At 36.0% G+C, this 22,729-nt stretch overlaps 2 protein-coding genes across 2 annotated transcripts in view; one reads left to right on the top strand and one right to left on the bottom strand.

Moving 5' to 3' along the window:
- The window catches only part of CERKL (CERK like autophagy regulator), a 49,780-nt gene extending 46,540 nt beyond the window's left edge, over positions 1–3,240 (top strand). The window contains exons 11-13 of the mRNA XM_005519857.2: positions 154–250; positions 1,465–1,631; positions 2,449–3,240. Coding sequence (XP_005519914.2) covers positions 154–250; positions 1,465–1,631; positions 2,449–2,530 — 346 coding nt within the window. The 3' untranslated portion in view covers positions 2,531–3,240. The remainder of the gene's footprint in view (positions 1–153; positions 251–1,464; positions 1,632–2,448) is intronic.
- A 112-nt stretch (positions 3,241–3,352) lies between these two features.
- The window catches only part of ITGA4 (integrin subunit alpha 4), a 35,836-nt gene continuing 16,459 nt past the window's right edge, over positions 3,353–22,729 (bottom strand). Inside the window, exons 13-28 of the mRNA XM_005519856.3 lie at positions 21,978–22,023; positions 21,456–21,610; positions 19,930–20,084; positions 16,672–16,821; positions 15,186–15,262; positions 12,811–12,961; positions 12,055–12,153; positions 11,630–11,709; positions 11,226–11,312; positions 10,578–10,668; positions 9,759–9,866; positions 9,437–9,556; positions 7,941–8,060; positions 7,324–7,422; positions 7,011–7,130; positions 3,353–6,154 (exon numbers count right to left, since the gene is read on the bottom strand). Coding sequence (XP_005519913.2) covers positions 6,062–6,154; positions 7,011–7,130; positions 7,324–7,422; positions 7,941–8,060; positions 9,437–9,556; positions 9,759–9,866; positions 10,578–10,668; positions 11,226–11,312; positions 11,630–11,709; positions 12,055–12,153; positions 12,811–12,961; positions 15,186–15,262; positions 16,672–16,821; positions 19,930–20,084; positions 21,456–21,610; positions 21,978–22,023 — 1,751 coding nt within the window. The 3' untranslated portion in view covers positions 3,353–6,061. The remainder of the gene's footprint in view (positions 6,155–7,010; positions 7,131–7,323; positions 7,423–7,940; positions 8,061–9,436; positions 9,557–9,758; positions 9,867–10,577; positions 10,669–11,225; positions 11,313–11,629; positions 11,710–12,054; positions 12,154–12,810; positions 12,962–15,185; positions 15,263–16,671; positions 16,822–19,929; positions 20,085–21,455; positions 21,611–21,977; positions 22,024–22,729) is intronic.

Here is a 22,729-nt window from a genome sequence, read left to right as displayed (position 1 = left end):
GCGGGGGTCAGAAAAAGATTTGAAAAAAAACATTGAGACTATCTTATTAATTTACTCTTGTAGGCTTTTTAAAATTTTTCTTTCTAATCTAGGCTATTGAAGAGCCTGCTATACTTCCAAATTAACAAATTATCTTCTTGGTCTGCTTTTCAGGTTGAATAATGGAAGCATGGCTCTTATTGTTGTACAAAATACTTCTCGAACAGAGTTTATAAGGCATCTGAAAAGATACACCAGTGTAAAAAATCAGGTACCATTAATTTCTTTCTGGTGATTATAAAAAGAACAGTTAATCGTGAAAGTAGACAAGCTGCAAGAGTTAATGTTAGCATCCTTGTAAGGAGACTTAGCTTCCTGTCAGAATACATTAGCCCCTTTTTATCTGATTTTTTTTTTCTTTTTTTAAATCACTAGACTAATACAGATTAGCCTATTTCAGTCCATCTGTTGTGGTTTAAATTGTGTTTGTATTGTACCATAGCTTTATGGGTGTAAAGCCCTTTCACCACAATAAGGAAATGCATGCTGTGTCTGAATTTTGTGTAGTAGAGAGGTGAAGAATGCAGAACTGCAGGGGCATCACACAACTCTGTCAGAAATAGGTAAAGTTGGTGATTTCATCAGGTCATGCCATGCTGTGCTGGCAGCAGTGGGTTGTGAGCATTGATTTTTAGCAGGTATGCATCCTGTTTAGTTATGATGTTTGCAGAACTGTATTTCAAAAGTGTAGTCATAATTCTGTCTCAGAAGAGAAAAATGAAGAATTCAAACACAGATCTTACTGTTGCCTCAAGCCCCCACTACATGGCCCAAACACACTGGTACTCATTCAAATGTTCTAGGATTATGTGAAATAACTTTAACAGGAAGGTTTGGGTTTGAATCCATCTACAGCCAGGGAATTTGGGGGAGAGATGGGTGACAATTCCAGGTGACAGCATTAATGGCTGACTTGAGGAAGTAGCTTAAGCTTTACATTATGCATTTGGAGGAAGGCCTTGCTTTTCTCTCTGCCTTTGTAGTTATAAATCAGACAAGATGTGGGTCCTCCTTTAAGCTTGACAACCATTTACTAGAATTCTAAGCTAGCCCAGTTTAGCACAAGATCACTGGTAATGATGAACAGAGCACAGGAAACAATCTGCTTGGACTTTCACATATTCTGAAAGTATTTGATATGCACGAAGTATACCCCCTTACCTGCAGGATGATCAAGTCTAATATGGGAAAACAAATGGAACACTAGCATTTTTTCCTGAGGCACTATTTAGGATAAAAGCACCATGTTAATCTGTAAATGCTAGCTGGAATATTTAATGGCTCATGTGGTCAAAACTTGAGTTAAATGTTCCCACTTAGGTCAAAAAAAAAAAAAAAGCCAGCTTTTTGATTTCAAGTAGCCCATTTTGTTTTAAGCTACCACCCATATCTTTCATCTTCATTTGTTGTCTGTGTTTGGTTTAGTTCAATTTTCCCTTTGTTGAGACCTACACAGTTCAAGAAGTAAAAGTACAACCAAGGCTGAAAAGTGGACCTGATGCCAAGGAAAATGTGTGTCTGAATGCAGAAGGAAACTGCCCTTGGAATATAGATGGAGACTTAATGAAGGAAGCATCAGAAGTTCATGTTCGGTAAGGCTAAATATCCCACTTAGGGATCATATACCCATAAGAGATTAGTGCTGCAGTCTTAGAAGTTTTGCATTTCTAGAGCACAGATGGTACCAGAGTTAGGTGCTTTAAATGCTCCTACAATAGAACCACTGTGCACTGCAGGGTCTGTCCCTTCAACATCATCTGGGACTCTGCCTTGGTTGCCTTGTGTTCATCTTTGGAAAGGTTTGTTATAACTCACATGGCCTTTCCATCCTGGTGCTTCATCAGTTTCCACTGCAGTTCTCTTCCTTCTTGTTACTTTACTACTTCTTGTTTCTTCTTTCCTGTTACTTTACCCTTCCATTTCTTGGAGAACAGATGTATATAATGTGTCTCCCATGAGGAACTCCTTTGGGGACAAGGATTCCTACTTGGAAAGCAGCACGTGTCAGGTTAAGAAAAACATGTAGTTCTTCAATTCTGGAAAACTTAATGCTGCTTGACAATAGTCTCCATATCCAGCATCTAAGAATGAGACCACAAATACATAGGGAATGGGAAGATTATCAGTGGAATTAAATGGGCAGTGGCTCATTTTTCTGCAGTGCACACAGGATTAGTTGAAGGCACATACCTCAGTCTGGTATATAAAATAAAAGGCAGATCATGTTGTAGGATATATAATATATTCTTCTAAAGATGATCCTATAGGAATTGTTAATTCACCCTGATTTATTATTTCCATATAAAAGCTCATACATATTCGCTCTCCTTGCCAACCTCAAAAAGCAGCACACCCTTTGCAAGAGTTGATGACATTTGATTGATGAAGTTTGACTTCCTTGCTTCACAGGGTGCATCCTCAACTTATTGATCTCTATGGAATGAACACTGATGACCTGGAGAGTTCTCAAGTGACGTGCAACTGCATATAGAAGGGAGACACTGGAAATTCTGTAATAAAGAATTCTGTTCTCACCCCTATGTACAGCTCTCCAAGGTCTGGACTTGTACTGATGCAAGAAGCTTGTACTTGTACCGTAGCAGAAGCTTAATAGGGATGTTTGTTCTATTTCTGGGTTTAAATTCTTATTAAATTATACATTTTTATCAGGTTCTGTTTAACTATATCGAAGCTGTTAGGCTTTAACAAGAAAAAAATTGATTATATTGGTCTCTTACAAATCTGGGGTTTGAGAAGGGTCCATCAGAATAGAAGAAATTTTTTTTTCATTAGTCTAGATTTTTTTAGAATGAGATACTTCTAAGTCTGCTGCTGCTGTCCATGTTGTCAGGTAACTCAGTTCAACACAGGGAAGAACCATTGCTCTACTCACCAGCTCTAGCTGAAGAGTGGTGGCAAAATAAAAATATATGCATTTATTTTTTTAATCAAGTACTTCTATTTCTAGTTATAATATTTAATGTTGCCTTAATCTGTTCGCTCTCAAAATGTTTCTAGTCAAATAATATAAAAGAATATGCTGATGTCCTATATGGCTTTCCTTTGTTAAAATGTATTTTAAAAACCACTCTGTGTAAAATCAGTATTTTCTCTGTCTTAGAACTGAAATGTTATTCAGCATAGTTTCTGTTGCTGAGACTAAAGTTGTGATAAATAATTTAGAGTTGACTTAAATTTTTATTATTTCCTTGCATGTTTGTTTCTTTTGGTAATTTACTTAATATTGAAGAAAATTGTTTCAGAGGACAGCAAATTAAGACTATTTTTTCTGGGAACTGGCTTCCTTTGAGATGAAAAGTAGCAGACCATGTTTTTCTGTCTGCAGGAGCATGGGTAAGGAATGTTTTCCTGGTCACTCCTCTAGGAGTCATTCAGAAGGCAGTGCACAAATTGTGTGCAAGCTGCATTGTGTTAGGGCAAGAATGAGTTGTTTTTGGTGCTTTCTTCAGGAAGCAGTCGAGGGTAGTGTGAAATCCAGTCCTTGTACGATGTTGCTAAGTCATGGGCTTAAGCCTTTACAAGAGATCTACAGCTACTATGGTTTTAAATAGTTGTAAAAATTCTGATTTGTGATAAATACACAGGACTGAGTACTGCAGCTAAAGTACTGCAGATGAGGATTTGGCTCCTAAACCCAAGCTGTTACCTGGCATCCAAGTCACAGGGAGCAGTCTCCACTTAACATTCATACTCTATCCCATCAAATATTTTTAATATGCTAAGGCTCAAATTAAGCTTAAGTTGTCTAAAAAGGCATTCCAGCAACATTTAGTAGACTTAACTGTTATTTATTAAATGAAATTTAAAAAAAGGATTGATCTTGCAGAACAAACAGCATTCATGTGTTTAACTTCATTGTTTTTTTTTTAATAAACTGAAATTGAGTAATACTTTATAATCTTGCCACCATCAGGTCATTGTACATTCAGTTTTTGTCAACTTGGGTTATAAAAGCTTCATAATTTTGCTTCATATCCTAAGAAAAGACAGCCAACATTTATGTGTTAACAATCAAATCTGAATAGAAAGTGTACAATTTCCAAGGCATCATTAGCACATGTACTGATTTATGTAAACTATTTCAAAGATAAATAAAATGCTTTTGTTTCACTTCCTTGCATTGTTTGTACTCAAAAGGACACGAATGCTTCTTCCAGTATTTGAGGTATATTTTTCACAGCATGCTGTAATGTCAAACGAGTTAATTGTTTAAAGGTTTTTTTGGTTAAAGTGCAAAAATTCACTAAAGCCACGTGGAAGGTAAGCATTTTCTTAGTACAGTTTTCACATAGATTTGCAAGAAAGTATTTCATTCTTGACATACTTTATTTTGACTTTTTAAAAAAATATATGCACATTCATTTGTCCTTGCACTGTAGATATTAAGAGGAAAACATACTTTGGAGTGATCCACATCTTTGGCATCAAATGAAGTGAAAGGAAGTTACAAAATGGTCCCAAATACCTTTGGAAGCTGTGGCAACATGGCTTTTATGGCACCAGGCACTCTGGTAGCAGAAGTGCTTGTTGAAGGCACTCGCTGTGGGTTTGAGTTTCAGGCTAATTCCCATGGGATGGTGCAGCTTCAAAGCATTTCTACAGATGACATTCCTTTCTCGGTGCAGTTCAGAAAGACATCCAAGGCGCGGCCTCACGGCCATACTCTGTCCTTCTGGTGCAATGAATTCAGTTACTGAAGAAGTTGAACATCCTCCAGCTGTTCTGGGGAGTGAAGGAAGGGTTTTTTCCCTTGTGGCTTGTGCTCTTTCACTAAAGCTAGGTGGCAGTGCAAACTTAGCTAGCTGAAGAAACTTCCTGGTGTAGCAGAGCAGTGGTTTTGATCCATGTTTCTGTTCAGTCATTCGCCTTTCTGCCGAGCGGCTGCTGAGGGTGCCTGTTTGGATGGTATTTATCTGACACCTTCCCAGGAACCTAAGTTGGCTCTCCAAGTGACTTCCTTATTAAGTACTTCCTAAAGTACTTAATCTGAAGATAAAATTTGGCCCATTACAGTTGGCAGTTGGAGTTTTTGGGTATGTGTGTCTCTCTGTTTTGTCAGCTGCAGCCTGTCTTTTTATTCAGGTTCTGGAAGAATGCCAGCACTAAATCCTATTATAAGTACTATAGAAAAATCTTCAAATAAATAAAAATAAATACTTGCTTTAAAAAGAATTCATTGGAGAAATCCAAAACCTTATGGCAGCACTGTCTGAGGAAAGGATGAAACAAGTAAATCTATCATGCTTGCAAGTACCAAGTTCTGATGGCTACAAATTATGATCTCCAATACTTTAATCTTTCTACAGCTGCATCTCCAGGCTACCCCACACAATTCCCTGCTCTGAATTCACCTTTGGCCTTCATGGTTCTGGCTTGCCTGGGTGCCTAAGTACCTTCAGCGATGTGGCTGTGCCTGTGAAGCCAAAGCTTACGAGGTTACCTGCAGAAGCCAAGAGCTTCTGAGAGCCAGTTTCTGTGTCCGTGTGTTTTATTACAGTCCTGTGGATTTCACCTCATTTACCCTTGGTAAAATGCCAGACCAAGAGGAGAGAGGATTTCTTCCCGAATGCCTGATCAAAATACTATTGAAACTTCAAAAATAATAGAATAACTCATGCTAATGTGTTTGAGTTCTTACTTTCGAGGATTGGCCAAAAATTATTTCTACAAATATTCCTTTTGGTAGGTAATTCTTCTTTTCTTTGTGTTTAGTGTTCTTCTGTCTGTTTGAAACCACATATATATATATATATATGGATATACAAATATATATCTATGGCATTTCAAATATTACTGGGAGACTTCAGAACAAACTGGTTTACCATTTCCATATTAGAACAGTACTGTAAGTTGTATCCTCCATACAGTTCAAGGAAATAAAGCATGTTTTATAAGACAGCTAGTAAGCTCAGGGCCTAGGTTTCTTGTTGCTGATGTTTCTCTTGTGAATTGATCTGAATTTTAATTTCTTCATTTTAAAATCAAACAGTTATTTGCCATCTTAGTCATTTTTGTTCCCACTTTTAAAACTCCAGCTGTCTCTTCTGTTCGTGTCTTGAGGGACCGGTTTGTATTTCCTTTTGAAAAAGCCAATCTGAAACACATAATTTGGAATCTGTTGTCAGCAAATCTTTGTCATCAAATCTAAACCATAAAAGATTAATTAAAATAAAAATGCATATGTATGACATTTATGAAGTATGGTATTTGCTAGAGCTTTGTCATACCAAGTAATCAAGTTTTACTCATCAATCAAAAAAGTAGGTTTGCTTTTTCTTCTTTTACTTTTTGAGAGGCTAATGCTCTCTGGTATGGAATAAAGACTTGGACTTGTGAACTTTAACAGTCCACAGAACACAGTATTTTAAAAAATATGGTAATAAAATGTTCCTGTTAAATTTGTTTCATTTCTACATGTCCATGTAAAAATAATGGATGGAGAAAGTCGCAATGTAGGTTAAGAAGTTAACAGTCTCTTAATGACTTGTCAGAGGATCTGCATCCTTATTAGTTTTCTCTTTGGCACTGAATTTTTTTAGTATTTATGTTGCAGTTTGAGATCTTAAACATTTTATACTGGTATGAAACTGTGTTTTAGACTATCGGTCATCGCATGTGAAGTGATACTAAATGCGGAGCACCATCCCACAAAAATGATCCATTTGATCTCAATAAAATAAATAAATCATTTGCAAACATGAGATGCTATATAAAACATTGTAAAGGTATTTGTAGTGTTGAGTACAGAAAACATAGAACATGCAGAAGATGAAATGAAATGGAAAAAATGGAGACATACTTTTGAAGAATGCCAAGTTACAGGAGGAATTTTCTTTCTTTAGAAAGGACAGATCATAATAAAATGTTATTTATTCTTTAACCCAGATCCAAAAATCCTTCAACAGTATGAATTCCTGACTTGAAGTGACTAAGGAATACTAAAAACCTACCTTCCATAATATAAATGAAAGAACCAGTAGCAGGGTAACACCAACTATTAAGCCTAGGGAAATAATTAGCACAGTAACATGGTATTTTGGCTTTTGGTGGTGCACTCCTTCCAAATAGACCTGAAAAACAGAAAATAAGCTTAGTGCTAACTGTTGGGGTTTTTTCCCTAATAGATACTAAAAAAACCCAGGAAAATTAATTAATACTATATTCATTGCTGATGTATAGGTATGTATAGAATTCTACAATATTAATTGCTATTAGTTTTTCTACTTTAACATGTTCATCACAAATTCATAAGGGAATTCTTACATATGCAACGTGCTTGTCCTTGTGTAGTTCAATAACTTTTGCATTTTTTTCTGGCCAGGCTGTTGCTCTTACTTCAAACTTCAATACTGATGCATCATCCTGATTAAAAAAAAAATTAAATAATTCTGTCTTTTAAAAAATAACTTTAAAACATTGATTCCTGCCCAGCAAAAATGATAACACAGCTGCTCACACAAGCACACAATGGTGCCTTTTTCTGGGTACAAAACAAATTAGTACCAGAAGCTGGAATGAAGCCATGTTGGATTTTACTTAAGTCACATCCATGCTGCTTTTCTTAGAAAAATACAATTGACTGGAAATTAAATCCCATCCTACATAACCCAGCAAGAATAGGCAATATACCATAAACATAAATATACCAGAAATATAAAGTGACAAACTAAAATACATATTTTTGTTTTTCACACAGCACCTTGAGCCTTAGCATTGGCAACATAAAATAGATTAAAATCTACAAGATTTAGATTTAATCATGTTTAAATCACGTTTCACTGTTAGGAAACAAATACTAACACCTAGAATATTTATATGCAGGGAATACTGCAAATTTGCCTTGAAATATTCCCCTCAAGTATGAAAAGTTCATGTGTTACCATTTGTAAAAGTAAAGGAGTAGCCTCCAGATGCAAGTGAACAGTTGCTTCTTTTCCACTCTCCATGTTTCCCAGCTTGCAATGTATTTTTAAGCAAAGGCTGTCATTTTTCATGCAGTACTGTACAAGGGAGGGAAAGATTAAAACTCAACTTGATCAACTGTATAATCTTAGGGTTAAAGACAATAGGAACTGACCAAAACAAAAGGATTCATGTTTATTCTTGAAAACTCCAGGCATAACTTGAGGTTGTCATCCATCACTGTCAGTCCAGAGGTGTTAAAGGTACAGTAACAAGAGACCAACCTAATTGTTATACAAAACATGTAATTTTTATTAAAAATTCAATTATTTTAAGACTGAAAAAGAGCAAGTGTCTTAATTTGTTTATATGTTTAGGGTTTACTTTTACACTGTTATTGCAAATTACAATGATGAATGACAATAACTCTATGCAGTTACATAGTGCAAACAGTGTAATTGGTTGATCCTTGTATTTGTACACTGACAGCTAGCACCATTTCACACAGCTGTGGAGGAGACAAGAACACAAGGCTGTATGTGATTATGTTTTTTATATCTTTATCCAAGACTACCCTGCTGAATAGTGATTGGATATACTCTAGTGCAGGCTCTATCTCAATCATTGGCTGATACTTCCTGTAATGTGCTTACTTAAAAGTCCCAAATTAGGCATTTTAAAAAATGGGTAGGTTTTTTTGTTTGCTTGTTTTTCTAGTTTTGTTATTTTTTAAGAGGATATTAAAGAAGGTGCTGGAAACTAAGACAAGATTTCTATGAGGACAAAGCCTCAGCGATGCAATGCTAAAAAATAGCAGTTCTGGTCTGGACTGTGGAGTGGAATGTCTCATCTCCAGCAGGGTCTGTGAACAGGAACAGACGGATGAGCTGGAACAGGCCACACATGTATGGTACTCTCCCAGCCTCCCAAATTTTTTTAATAGCTTCCCAGCCAAAAATTATTTCCATATATTTTGTAATTTTTATTGACTTTAAGTCACATTAACTTGAATAGTTTTCCTTGAAATTAATTTATTTTTAACATTTGGTTTTTTTTTTTTTAACCTAGCTCCTCTTAGTTTTGTTTGATGACACTGTTTTGATGAGGAAAAGAAAATTAATATTTGATCTGCCTACTTCATGTAACTAAAGTAAAGCCTGTTTTTCCCTGATACATCATTTTCTGTTACTGAATTTCCTCTGCCGTTCTGCTTGCCCACTCATTCAGTTCCATACCCCTCTGGCAGTTTTTTGTAGGTGCCTGTCATACACCCTGACTTCAGCAATGTGTCATTAATCAACTTTCTCCACTCAATTCTCACCCCTTTCTGTAAAATCACTTTTGATTACCCTGAACTTACCACAGGTCCCACCACACATCTTTGGAAGAATCCTCTGTGATTCATTATATAAGATACACTCTTAAGGCTCGTTCACATAGCCATTTCCCACTGATGCCAAAAGACAGACCTTACCATGTGCCTCTTAGTAGGCTTTGAAAAGAAAGTGATGACATCCTTTAATATGTTTTCATTTTCTTCTGCTGCAGCACAGTTTCTGGGATATTTATTATAGGAGCAGTGTCCAGCTGTTGTCTGAAAATAAATATAACATCATTATTAAAAATGTACATTTTATTTCTAGAATTCTGAAACACATGGAGCTGAAGATGATCCTGTTCTAGTTCACTCTGCTTCACCACAGCTAGCAAATCACAGACTGAGTACCCAGCTGACTTTGTTCTGCTTCTCCATAGAATTTACACAGCTACTAATACAGTAAGTAAACTTTGCTTACCTTGATATCCAATAGGTTGAATAATTTCGAGTCCCTGGGTGGAAAAGCATTTGGTATCATTATCTCTAAGCTGGTATTTGGAGACATGCTTGGTCCTGCACTGATAACCTTGTGGGGAAGAGGTGAAGAGTTCAACAGTTAAAGCTTCAAGGGTAGCTATTCAAGGAATAAAAACATACACATACAAATTCATAAAACTGCATAGAATGGGGTAGCATCTGCTCTGTTGTGCTGTCACGAAAGTGAATTGTGCTAGGAGTGTTAACATTTTGTTCATTCATTCTGTGGGCTCACTGAACCTTTCCCTCCTCCAAAGCTGATGAGTAAGTAGTGCTAATCTGTGATGAGTACCTGAGGTCATGCAGACTGCCTGCCAGGAGTGTAGGCAAAAGGAACTAGTAGAGATTTATGTCCAAACTCCTGCTTTTAATCCACTGCAGGCAAATTTGATGCTATAGATAACTCTTTTAAGAAGATGCTATAGATAACTCTTTTAAGAAGCTCCTAATTCCTTTTTCTTACAATAATTCCTCTTGCAGCATTTCTCAAAGGAAAAAGTGTCAAGTCAGAACTGCTCTACCACTTTCAATCCTGCCTTGTGTTAGGAAATCTTTCTCTGATCACTCAGTGGAAGATTTGCCAGGCCAAAAAAAGTGTTCTAAGAGGGATTAACAGCAACTTCCCATCACTAATGCACAAAAATTACTCATGGTGCCCTTGTACTCTTAAAAGTTTCCTGACTGTCTAGACTGTCATTAGATGCACTAGACATTAACCTTCAAAACAAGGATGACAGGGTTTAGAAAGGAAAACTCTTACATGGAATGTGAAGTTGATATTTTCCTTCATACATGTCACTGGTGAATCTTTCTCTTCTGCTCCATAAACAAATGAAGTTGGTGACACAAACCTACAATGGTTTAGAAATTGTTAATAAACAGGATTTCTATATATCATTAGCATAATTTTTTGCTCCATGCTACCACCAGTAAGACTGGTTTTAAGTCAACACCCAAGTTTGCCTCTAAGTAAATCTAGAAACAGAGTAGAAATCATCTGCCTTTGGAATAGAAACCCTCTACATTTGTACTCTTTCCTCTGAAAATGGCAGATGAATCATAAAAAGTCATAAAGCTATGCTCCATGAATGCCCCACAACAAACGCAGAGTATGGCTCCTGTTAAGCAAGGAATCTGAGGATCTGCTGGGCTCTTATTAAACACATCTTCCTGTAAAACATATTCCACTTTTTTAAACATGTCAGTCTGTTCAGAAACAAGTTCAAAGCACCACAAATACTGATTGTCTCATCTCACAGTAGAGGAAAAACCTCTTACAATGGCTGTGCCAACTCAGTCACAGGATTTTTCAGCTACGTCACACTTCAGCTTAAAAACTTTGTGAATTTAGAATAGTAACAAGACAACAGTCCTGTGGATGTGCAGGTAATACTAATAGGTGACTTACCCATGAGTATTTAACTCAATCTCATATTTTAGAGGTATAGGTAAAGTTAGCATGTTATCCAGCAACATGCTCCCGTCTTCATTTTTACTACAAAAATGCAAAGAGAGAAAAAACTGTATTGAAGGCATCATCATAAGCTATACATTGTTTCTCTAAAAAATACTAAACAGACTTTTCAGCTTATTAAAATATTTAATTGGTAACAATTATGTCAGGCATTAATGCCCCCCACATTTTTTACAGGCAGAAACCTACTCATTATTTAAATATCTAACATCCATTTTTTTGGTAGTTTCTCTATTTGATTTGCAGCCAATTTACTTTCTTGCAATCCTCCTTTACTAAGCCTTTCCAGTTATCTGGAAAGTAGTATTTTATATTGAGCAATTTTTATTAGGCTTTACCAGGTAGCATTAATGATGATGTTGAGGTCCTCTTCTGCTCTGGTTAACGAGCTTGCATCCAAGAGGAAACTATAATCCAGCTGTAGAACAAATAAAATTTTCCTTATATCAAATGATAGTGTATCTCAACACAGTTTCAATGCAAATATTTTATTAAGCTCATTTAGAATCTCCTGCCCTAAAAAAATTCAGAACTAAGGAAATAGTTGCTTTTTGTGTCTTCTACTCCCTTTCTATTGACCTGATGCACATGTCCATGGCATTAGTCAGTTCATGCTTAATACAAATACTGTTGTCCCTTAATGAATTATTCCAGGGAATGTTTAAGTAATTAATTTAAAAGTAGGAGGAGAGACACTGATATCAACATGATAAGAGATGTTAGTTGGGAATGGAGTAGAGATTCAGAGATTTTTACAGCTTACCTTTGAGTTATGATCCACATACAAATAGCCAACACTGCACTCAAGTGTCACTGCATTAATTTCTTTATCTAATACTGCACAATGTATCTGTTTTTCTTCCTAAAATAAAGGACAAATTATTAATGATCAAAATAAAAAAGGGTTTTCTCAGACACTTCAAATTACATGCACACACTAAAATTGGGTGCTTTATATTTTCCTGACACAGGTGTTATTTCACTGATGCCAACATCCAGGACACCCATGGCCACTTTAACATTACAGATTATATTGATTATTGTATCAATTACTTCATCTGCTTCTTGCTTTTACTGAAGCTAAGGCACATGCACCAGACCCAGACCCAACCTCGTTAAAAGCCAACTCACAATTTAACAGGCAGAAAGAGAGAACAATTAGATTTATTACTTTTTATAAGCCTGTGTATTTGGGAAAAAGCAGATTCAATGAGATCTTTGTGATCACTGAAAACATGACCATCAGCCAAAAAACAGCCATAACATCCTGAAACAATTTTAAGACTTTTTATTATTTATTTTAGTCATTACTGAAATTACGTAAGTCTGTATTGATTGAATTGCACTTGATTTAGGTAGCTTGAAGTCTAAGAACTTAAAAATTGATCTTTTGGCAGCTTTTAATGAAAAGAACATGAAGTATCTACAGAAACTCTGATTCATAAGCATAATTTGAGAAACACCTGGCTGAAAAAGAAAAATATCAAGGTGTTACTATTTGAGAAATTTTTTTCCTTACCAATTCTAAAACTCGAATGTAATAAAGACCTTTAGGAATGTGAACATGGAGGAAAGTTTCGTATGCATCATCTCCAACATTAAGCAGAGAAATGTTCAACAATAAAGTCTTCATACTTCCAACACCAAGGTACGTTTTCTTATCATGAGGCCTGTAAAAACAATTATCATAATATAAATGGAAAGTAATTCTAGAAACAGCCTGTAGGGCAAAGGCTCTTTTAGGTAATTTCAGTTGGTTCTGACAAAGCTCAGGTGGAGATGTGAGGGAAGGTTTTACTCAGTTCTGTAACTAAGGTACAAGACCAGTTACATGATGGTCACCCCTTAAAGCCTGAAGTGGTTAATGAGAACAAGGACATTGCCACCAGCCCAGTGGTGCTTCTGGCCCTTCCAGGGCCAGTCCTTTCCTTTACAGGCCAGAATAGCAATTTATCACTGCCACAGCATTTTCAGACATTATTTCAACATTCACTCTTTGCACTCAAGATCTGGGATTGAGTTAATTTGAAGAGGGGCATAGTGAACATGGCTCTATTATGATCTATGTAATGTTCTATAATCATGTTACAAGTGCAGACACCCTATCGGGGGCTAAAAGTAAACTTCAGCTTGACATTAAAGTTTAATTAAGACTTGTAGAAAGGGTGCCTAGAAATAGACATTTATCAGATATTCTGGCTTGAAACCAAAGCATTAGTCACTGAACACCTTTGGGAAAGAAGCTGGCACTTACAAAAGCAACAGAAGGCAAAAGCACTGCATAAGCAGATAGGTTCCAAGACAAAAGCAAATTAAAGAAAAACACAATGTTAACATTTCGGTAGCTTGTCAAGTTTAGGTTAAATTTGAACGTTGTTTTAGTACTTGTATACCCACCACTCACTCCTTTTACCCACGTTAAAGCCAAGCTCATTAACAATATGCTGTCACAAAGATGCCTCCCAGCTTAACACACAAGTACACAAAAGCACCAGGTGCACATCTGGGACTACAACAAAGCTAAACTAAAGCTTTTCCTGGGTAATCATATTTCATTCTTCATTAAAAAATGCATGATGCCGACTAGAAATTTACAGAGCAGGCCAAAAGCTAAGCAATTTAAACAAAGCATGATACTGTATACATGAAGACTTGTAACTTAGTAAATAAAGCATTACATTGCCATCCCTATTTGATTTCTTTCTTTTAAAACCAAAGGTGTTTGCTTTGCTCTTCAAGGATAATGAATGCATTCTGTCAAGACAAAATAAATTATCGCTTTACAGCTAACTAATTTTTAATCGAAATTCTAGGGGCACAAGGTAATTTAAGGTGACACTTCACACTATCAAGATGTTTAGACTATTTATTTACACTGCAAATCTGCTACTGGTGCCTAATGTCAAGCAGGTATGCTGTAATCTGTTTTCCTTTCTTAGAGCTTGGAGGCACTTATAAAACTGCATTTCTAATGTCACGAATGAAAATGCTGCACAACCATTCTTTCTGAAAAGCTTATGAGTGTTTAAATAAAATAACCTAAGAAAATTAAAGGACTTAAGACTCATACTACAGACCACACGTTAAAGTGGGCAGAAAGATACTCATCTTACTCTGAAATCTATGAAGATGACAAGGTTTGTGCTCAGGATCACACAGGTGTGATTAATCTGCATTATGTGACTGTCAGCATCTTTTGATGCCATTTTAGATTGTTCAACCTAGTATTTTGCTTTAAGTAGAATCAACTTTAAAAGTGATGAATGACACAAGAAAATCCAAGTTACATATAAAATATCTAAATAGCTGAGATTCACAACAGGTACAATTCCTCTTTTTGCTCACCAACTACCTTTATTTCTTACTTTAAAATATAACAGTCAATAAAGAAAAAAAGGTTGTGATGATAAAATAGAACTTAAAACAATTAAGTGGCTCTTTCATTTAAGAATATTACATCTTCAGTTTTATACTACTGATGGAGACTTCATACAAGTGCAAGTACAGTATATCCAAAACAGCAGCAGAAATAACCAACAGCTTGTCAATTTTACAATAGTTATGAAGTCTGCATATTGAGCATACATTGTGCAGTGTCATCTGTGCCCCGTTATATATGAAGTATAGAACACAAATTTATGTATTTTACGAGCTGTAAAATCTTCTAATTATGCAATAACAGTTCTTCAATCATATAGATTTCTGTTACATTTCCTGGAAGATTTATGATTTATAAATAGTCTTCAATTAAGCACAGCTTTACTTCTTGTTTTTTCTCAGGGATTCCTGAGAATTTGCAAATTACTGTTATTTATATATGAAATATTAAGGAATAATTTAAATAAAATCTTATTAAATCTTGTCCAAAGAACATGAAGGCTACTTTATACTTACTTTGGAAAAACAACTTTTCCAGAAACTCTCAAGTCAGCTGAACAATTTTCTTGGGAGCAAAATCTTGCAAAAATAAACTGTAAAAGCCAAATTAAAAAAAAAAAAGGCAATTCAGTGTCTTATGCTTCCTATAGTGAGTGACAGTATTTTAGAGAAAGAAACCCATCACCTACTAACTAAGCATCAGGAATTGTCTAATAGTTCTTACTGCTAGCACACAATTCAATCAGGCTATGATTTTCCATTTTTCAAACGCCTTCTGTGCATCCAGAGTAACAGTGAAGAGGCTTTCCAGACTAGTCTGTCAGTTAAACCTGTGGGTGTATGTTCAGGCAATTTTTACAGCAGTACATAAAGGAGGGCAGAATGTTTTTGAAGATGCAGAACTGTTGTCTGTGCAGTCTCTCCTATTAATTTTTTGCTAGAGTTTAATTGTACAGCCCTTACTTATCCTCCTCTGAGTAAGGTTTGACGAGAGCAGAGACACCAAGAGTTACAGGTGTGCATGCCTTGGTTATCAGTATGTCAGAGAGCACATTTATGTCACTATATTCAACATCACCCTCTTTCTTTCTCTGTAACTCTGAGGTTTCTAAATCAGGATTTTGAATGAGAACAAGAAGTCAAAGCATGCCATTTAAAAGCAGCTTTTATGTATCTCAGGAGTTCTGATGGCCAACTCTGTCTCAGTTACACAAATCACAGAGGAATCTCAGTTGGAAGGGACCCATCAAGTCCAAGTCCAGCTCCTGGCCCGCACAGGACATCCCCAAGTGTCACAGCCTGTGCCTGAGAGCATTGTCCAAACACTTCTGGAACTCTGCCAGGCTTGGTGCACTGACCACTTTTCTGGGGAGCTTACCATTGTGAAAAGTTAAAAATTCAGCACATTCTGACTTTCACTAAAGTCAAAGTCTCTTAGTAAGTTGTGATTTTTTTGGGAAAAATGGTTAATTTCATAGTTACTGAAGGATAAAAAATATACTCTTTCTTTTTTCTCACAGATTTTGTATTTGAAAACCTGCAGTACCATTACAGAACTAACATTTCAGCAATATCAACACTTCAAGACTAATACCAACACGATACTGTGTATTTAACACAGAAATAATTTTAAAGTACAATTTTATATTGGAAAGTGACTCACACTGTGTAGTTGAAAAAGGATATTTCAAAGAGTGATTTTCATACATATGTGTACTGAGGTATATATAGTACTATATGTGGTGGCAAGTTCTCTGCACATACCTATTTTATTTTTAAATCATAATACAGATTGTATACAAGTTCTGCGAAGTTTTTTTTAGCAAAAAATTAGGCAAGTTTTTAGCATTCTGGTTTATTAAGATCAAGACACTATCTCTACGTGTTGGTCTGGAAGATGCATTCCCTTGCATACTATGAATCAGTGAAGCTTTTTTTAACTGAAGATTAAAACATGAATCTTTACTCACTGCACTGGAATAAAGAGAACTCATACACTAACCTTGCTTTTTATAACATCTTTTTCTTTCCTGCGCTGAAGAACAGGTTGAAGTGGTGAAAATTCTTGAACATTTCTTTTCTGTAGAATATGATGCCCCAGACGATAACTCGCTTCAACATGTACAGGAGTCAAGATATCCCTTACATCTTTCTATGAAAATTGGAAACCTAATGAGTTAATCATATAAGACAGAACATGTATGCTTATGTTTTAAAGTTGCAAGGTTGCCCAGAACTCACTAAAAGAGCAAAACGTATTTTTCACATGTAAAATAATTCCATATGGCTAATATACTTTTCCAGACATCTTTGTTGCTGAAGGAGGCAATCAGAAACGCATAAAAGCATAATATGTTTAACGACAGCATCAGCCATTTCAGAATGGATAATTCTTCTATGAGGAGAAATCTTACTGAATGGCAAGCTTACTTCTGTCAATAATCCTGCCTCACACACCTATGAAAGGCTGCACTGCCTAGGTAGAAAAATAGGCAAAGTTGGCTAAAATGGAGAAAGTTAACCAGTGGAATGAGGCCAGACCAACCCAATGCGTATTTAAGTGTGAAATCAAAAGGAGTTCTCCCACAGTACAACTAAATCAAGTCGTGACTGCGTTTTATTTTTGTGCCCCTTTATTTCCCATTCTGTATTAAAAAGACTAAACTCCTCAGTAAGTGCCTGTTTTGTACATGAAGCCTTGCCTGCGTAGGAGTGTTCAGATCAGAGCCCTACTTGTGAAAACTGAACAGCTTGAAGCACCAACAGTAACAAACCAGATTAAATTACTCCCAAAGTGTAGGGAATAGACAGACACTGATTGTCCTTCCACATGGCCACTATTTTAATTCTTATCTGCAAGCTTGTGTTGGCCAAATCACGTATTATCTAATTCATAATAATTTTCCACAAGGTCTTCTCTGCATCTGCTTTCTATTACTTCCATTATACTAATTAGCTATTAATTAGCCTTTACTCAAAATACATAAAATTTATATTGTCTCTTGCAAGGACTTGACAGACATTCACACTTACTTAACTTTAGGAGCTTCATGTAAGTACAGAAACCTTCTGGGTGGGAGGAGATGCTTATAATGCTATTAATTAAGAATTGAAATGAAAATTGAATTCTGTGGAGGAAAAAAAACCCCTAATGATAGACTATAGGAAGTGATGAGGCAAATCAATTCCTTCCTCCTACTCAAATACCTGCTAATGCTGGTACAGCATATACAAGGTCAGCTGTCAATCACATCTCTTAGTTTACAAAACTCTTATAAAGTAAGTGGCAATTTGCCATTGCTCCTGCAATCAACATTCACTTAGGTGCAGCTATCAGTTGAGATGCATCTGGGCAATTTTCCAGTAGGTAACATAAGCTTTCCCTTTCTACCCTGAAGCTTTATGATGAAGAATTGGCTTCTAATTGTCTCACAAACAAAAAGTAAGGGAAACCAAGGAAGAAGAAATAGACATGGAAGAATATTTTCCTTCAGGTTTTTTGGTAGCTGTAGAAAATAAAATTTATTTTCCAGCCTTTGTGCAGGATCAACTGCACCAGTCACCTTGATAGGCATTTGTTTCAAAAGGTCATAGAATAGCTACCTTGAGGACTTTAAAGAAAAGGCTAGGCAAACTAGTTCATTATTTCATTGCTCTTATTTCCCCTTTTAACTAAATACTCCCTCTCTTCCCCCCTAGATATAAGGTCTGACAGGAGAGAAGTCTATTTGTTCTGAGTTTAATAAAACATGGTTTCTTCCGAAATTATGTTCTGAGTTTAATAAAACATGGTTTCTTTGCATCCACTTATTTTTATTGTTTGTTGTGGTTTACGACTTCCAAGTTTTTCCAAAATTTTTGTTTTGGAAGACAAGCTTCTAAGACGTTAGATAGAATAAAAGTGATTGATTTTTTCATGTTAATTGAATGGCCTTAAAAATATTATATCCTTGTCCTGATTACAGGGTTTTTTCCACTTCGAAGACAAGTCCCTCATTCATGTTTCAGAGAGATACATCAAGCATGAAGAAATCAGTTCATTCCCTCCAGGGCAACAGCCACTTTGAGATTACTTTTGTAGTTAAGATCTTACTGAGAGATTCTTGCTAACTTCTGGGTTCAGAAGTTCTGGGTCCATGCCCAGTTTCAAAGGATGGTGGCTGTTGGATCAAACCCTACTTCTGCAGAAGCCAGCAGCCAACCCAGCAACTGGTGCTGTCTGTTCCTGGTGTTGGGACAGGCTTCCCTGGCTGGCACCCTGCAGGTCTCCAACAGCCTCCTGCTGTGTCCACTGCTCTGGCCAATGCCTCAGTGGCTTCTTCTCTGAAGCGCTTCTGCCAGCAGATTTTTCTACAGTAAAGTTGTCTCTACACCATCACAGAGGGAGAACTGCAACCACATTCATTACTAGTCTGGTCAAGGAGAAATATCTGTGCAGGCTTCACATTCATAAGCAGAGAGAGATCCCTTTTTCAGCACAGCACATATTCTTAATATCGTTCAGCTCTAAATTCATTCATGGACCTCCCATGACTGCTCTTCCTACCCCATTTCCACCTTCAGATTGTGGGTGAGTGCTTGAAGGAAAAAAATCATGCAAGCCCAAGCAATGCTCTTCTTCACACCCTGCTAGCCTTTGGCTCCTTGCAACAAATTCACAAAGCACACCACACTATAAACCTTGAACTACAGACTTTTCTAGCAATCATCTTCATTTCACTTCCTATGAATCAGGATTGGGTTCTTTCCTTTTTTAGCTGAGTCCATCTACTCACAACAGAAACAGGAGTAAGACAATATACATGTTCTTTGAAATAGTTACAAATGACAAAACTTAAAAAGTACAAGTTTTAAGATTTTGCATTAAGGACTACATAAGAAAGTTCCATCAGAAATGTTCAGCAGAATATGACTGTTGTATCTTCATGGTTGTTCCAAACCAGCCTCAATCTATGTATGATCTGACATCCATAAAAACGATGAAAAAATTTCAAGAATGCTCATGGTCCATCCAGCTTCATCACTGTGGTTATTATTATTATGCATCTTCTCACCAATATAAGAGATGACAGACCCACTGACTTCCCCAGAGAAAGCATCAGAATTAAAATATATTAACTATGGAAGTTCTGAATACAAATATTTTACTTCCGAAATGATGTGACGCAATGGTAAACAGAATAGGTTCTTTCGCAGCGGGTCTGCTTTTCAAAGGAGGACAAAGGATTTACAGGACAATACATACTGAAAACTACATTACCCTCATAAATGCTGGATGATCTTTGCAGGCAGTAATATTGCTGTAAATCTTTACTTTTCCTGAGATTGTATCATATGTTCCATTGGAGGAAAAATAAAATCTTGCTTGTGTATCCTCTTTTCTATTCACGTCAACACTCAGATTATAATGCAATACTACAAAATAAAACCCAGGGAAAATAAAGGTTGTAAAATCTTTAAGTGTTGCAGTCTTAATGAATTCTTGGTAGAAATTACTATTTCTGAGTCACTTCTGTAAGCATGTTCTGTAACACCCATTTTAAAGTGCTCTGCTTAAAAACACTCTGACATAAATCCAAAGCTAATAAAAACAAGTACCCTGAAAATTGATTGCTTCATGGCTATCATGTATCCCCTGATACATGCTTTTATATCAGGGATAGTTTATCAGGTTGTATTTATAGTTTTCTACCAAAATCTATTTATAGAAAAGCCACTTCAGTGGGTTAATTAAATTAAACCTGTTAATTACAACAAACAGGTAAGTCAACAAACTTGACTTAAGTACTTAAATACTGTTTCAATTTTTTCTATTTAAATTAACAAGAACTGCTATGATAAGTTGCAAGTAAGTTTCAGAGCATTACAGATCTATTAGTTCTAGGTTTTTGACAGGAGTTACATTATCTAAAATTTCTACTAGTCCTTTCTGTAAGTTAAAAAAGTCTTATGTACAAGTCCAGCAAGGGTGGTCCGGTCTGACTGCTCATCTTTCAAATAAATATGAGTTTCAAAAGATTTGATAAAGATTCAAAGACATATGACTTTACAGTTTCATCCCTGCGTTGTTGCGTTCTCATGTAACATGCTCCCAAAGTTTATTGTCTGTTCTCACAGAGGAGTTGAGCAATTTAATTTTATATATCATGTACTCGTGGGGCTGTTTGCAGTTTACAAATAGCACATGACAAGTAGGTTAAAAGCACTCAGGCAATACAGTCAAATTTAGGCAGTAAATTATTTTAAATTAATTCACCATGAATATTTCCTCTGATAGATACCGCTTCTAGCAATACCAGTTTTTTGCCAAAAGCAAAATATGCATTATATAACATATAACACAATATTTATTTTTCAGTAATTTTGGTGGGACTCCCTCTCTTTCACATAGTGCCCCACAATGGTATGATCTCACTGCTTGAGCTGGTTTGTGAAGAAATGCTTTCTCTCTGCTGCCAAATGAAAGGCAGCATACTCCAGCAGACCCATCAGGTTTGGTCCCTGCCTGAGAGGACTGCTGTTAGAGGACATCGAAATATCCCCCTTTTAATGCTGCTGTCTCTCCAAGGCCACGTAACTCCAGCAGTCCTAGCAGGGATGTGCTGTTACTCCAAATGGAACAGAAGTGTTACAGGGTAGTCATGATATAATAAAGGTATCCATGTTTTCAGCTTTTCATTTTATACTGAACTCAGATTGATGGTCTGTTAAATACCTGTAGCATTATTCTGTAAATAGGTGCATTAAAATGAACACATATAATGGATTGTTTTTTCAGTAGCTTACCAATATAACCAGGTACCTCTCGTCCTCTATAGGTAAAGCATATCTTCAAATTCATACAGGTGGCAGGCTGCTCATTTTCCATGCAGTCTAAAGTAGTTCGATTTATTGAATTAGAATGTTTTAAAGAAGCTTCAACAATAATCACTGGCTTTGTTCTAAGAATAGAAAAGAGTAAGTGTTCACAAACAGTGTTCAGATATAGCTTACAAAACCTCTGCAAAAACTAACCAACCCTGACAATCTATTTTTGTATTTTAGAATTATAATTTTAAAGTTATCTGTATTTTTCAGATAGTTTCAAATAGTCGTATGCACCTTGTTACCTCAAAAAATTACAGAATGATATTGTCATTTTTTCAGCGTATCTACTTAAATGTTTCATTTTTAGAGCCTAATATCTCAAGTTCAAGACATCAAGAATAAAATGAGGTTAAATTAAACTACTGAGTTTTAATAAATTCCACTAAATAAATAGAGTTAAATTATATGGTCTTCAAAAGCACTGAAATATAGCAATCTCACCTGAGCACTGCAGCAGAATCAGAGAAAAATGCACCAACTGCTACATCTGCACAAGAAGAATGTATCAATCAGCATGATTTGTCAACAGGAATTACTTCTTAGGTACAAGCATTTTATAGCATATTCACCTTTTGGTCAGCATTAAAACACCATCTGCCCTTCATTTATTAGAAGGGATGTGCCAGTATTTCAAACACAGTTCCTCAAATACTTGTCCACTGTCCATAAGTGCTGCAAGCTAATTTGCTGGACTTGCAGATATTGGTAACATGATGATTTGATTTCTATTCCATACTTAAGTGATTGATACTGAAGGACAGCTCAGCTAAATAGGAGATGCCTTCTTCTCCATCCAGATATTCAATATTGCTATACATGCACATATATACTGTTTTTACATATATAACTGATTTGCTTATTTCTATTATAGGTATGAAAATCCACATAGAGAGAGAGAGAGAAAAGTATTTACTTTATTCCAAACTAACTGAAACCTATTCATGCAAGCAGGAAAGAAATACAGGCAGTATATATATCTCAAATGAGGCAGCAAAAGTGACTTGTTAGATGACTAAGTGATGTAAAGGCCTGAGGAAGTGATGGCCAGGTTAGTAACCAACAACTGACCTGAGAGCAAACTACTTGTAACCTACACCTTCTAGGCCAGCACTATAAATTAACCTGGATAATATTTCTGTGGAAAGAGCCAGAACATACAACATCCAGCTAATGTAACTGTGCTTTTACATCCC

Source organism: Pseudopodoces humilis, chromosome 8, assembly GCF_049639895.1.
Source record: "Pseudopodoces humilis isolate 2021_Gansu_Grassland_sample_001 chromosome 8, ASM4963989v1, whole genome shotgun sequence".
Classification (NCBI taxonomy): Eukaryota; Metazoa; Chordata; class Aves; order Passeriformes; family Paridae; genus Pseudopodoces; species Pseudopodoces humilis.
This window is presented reverse-complemented; position numbering and strand designations above follow the sequence as displayed.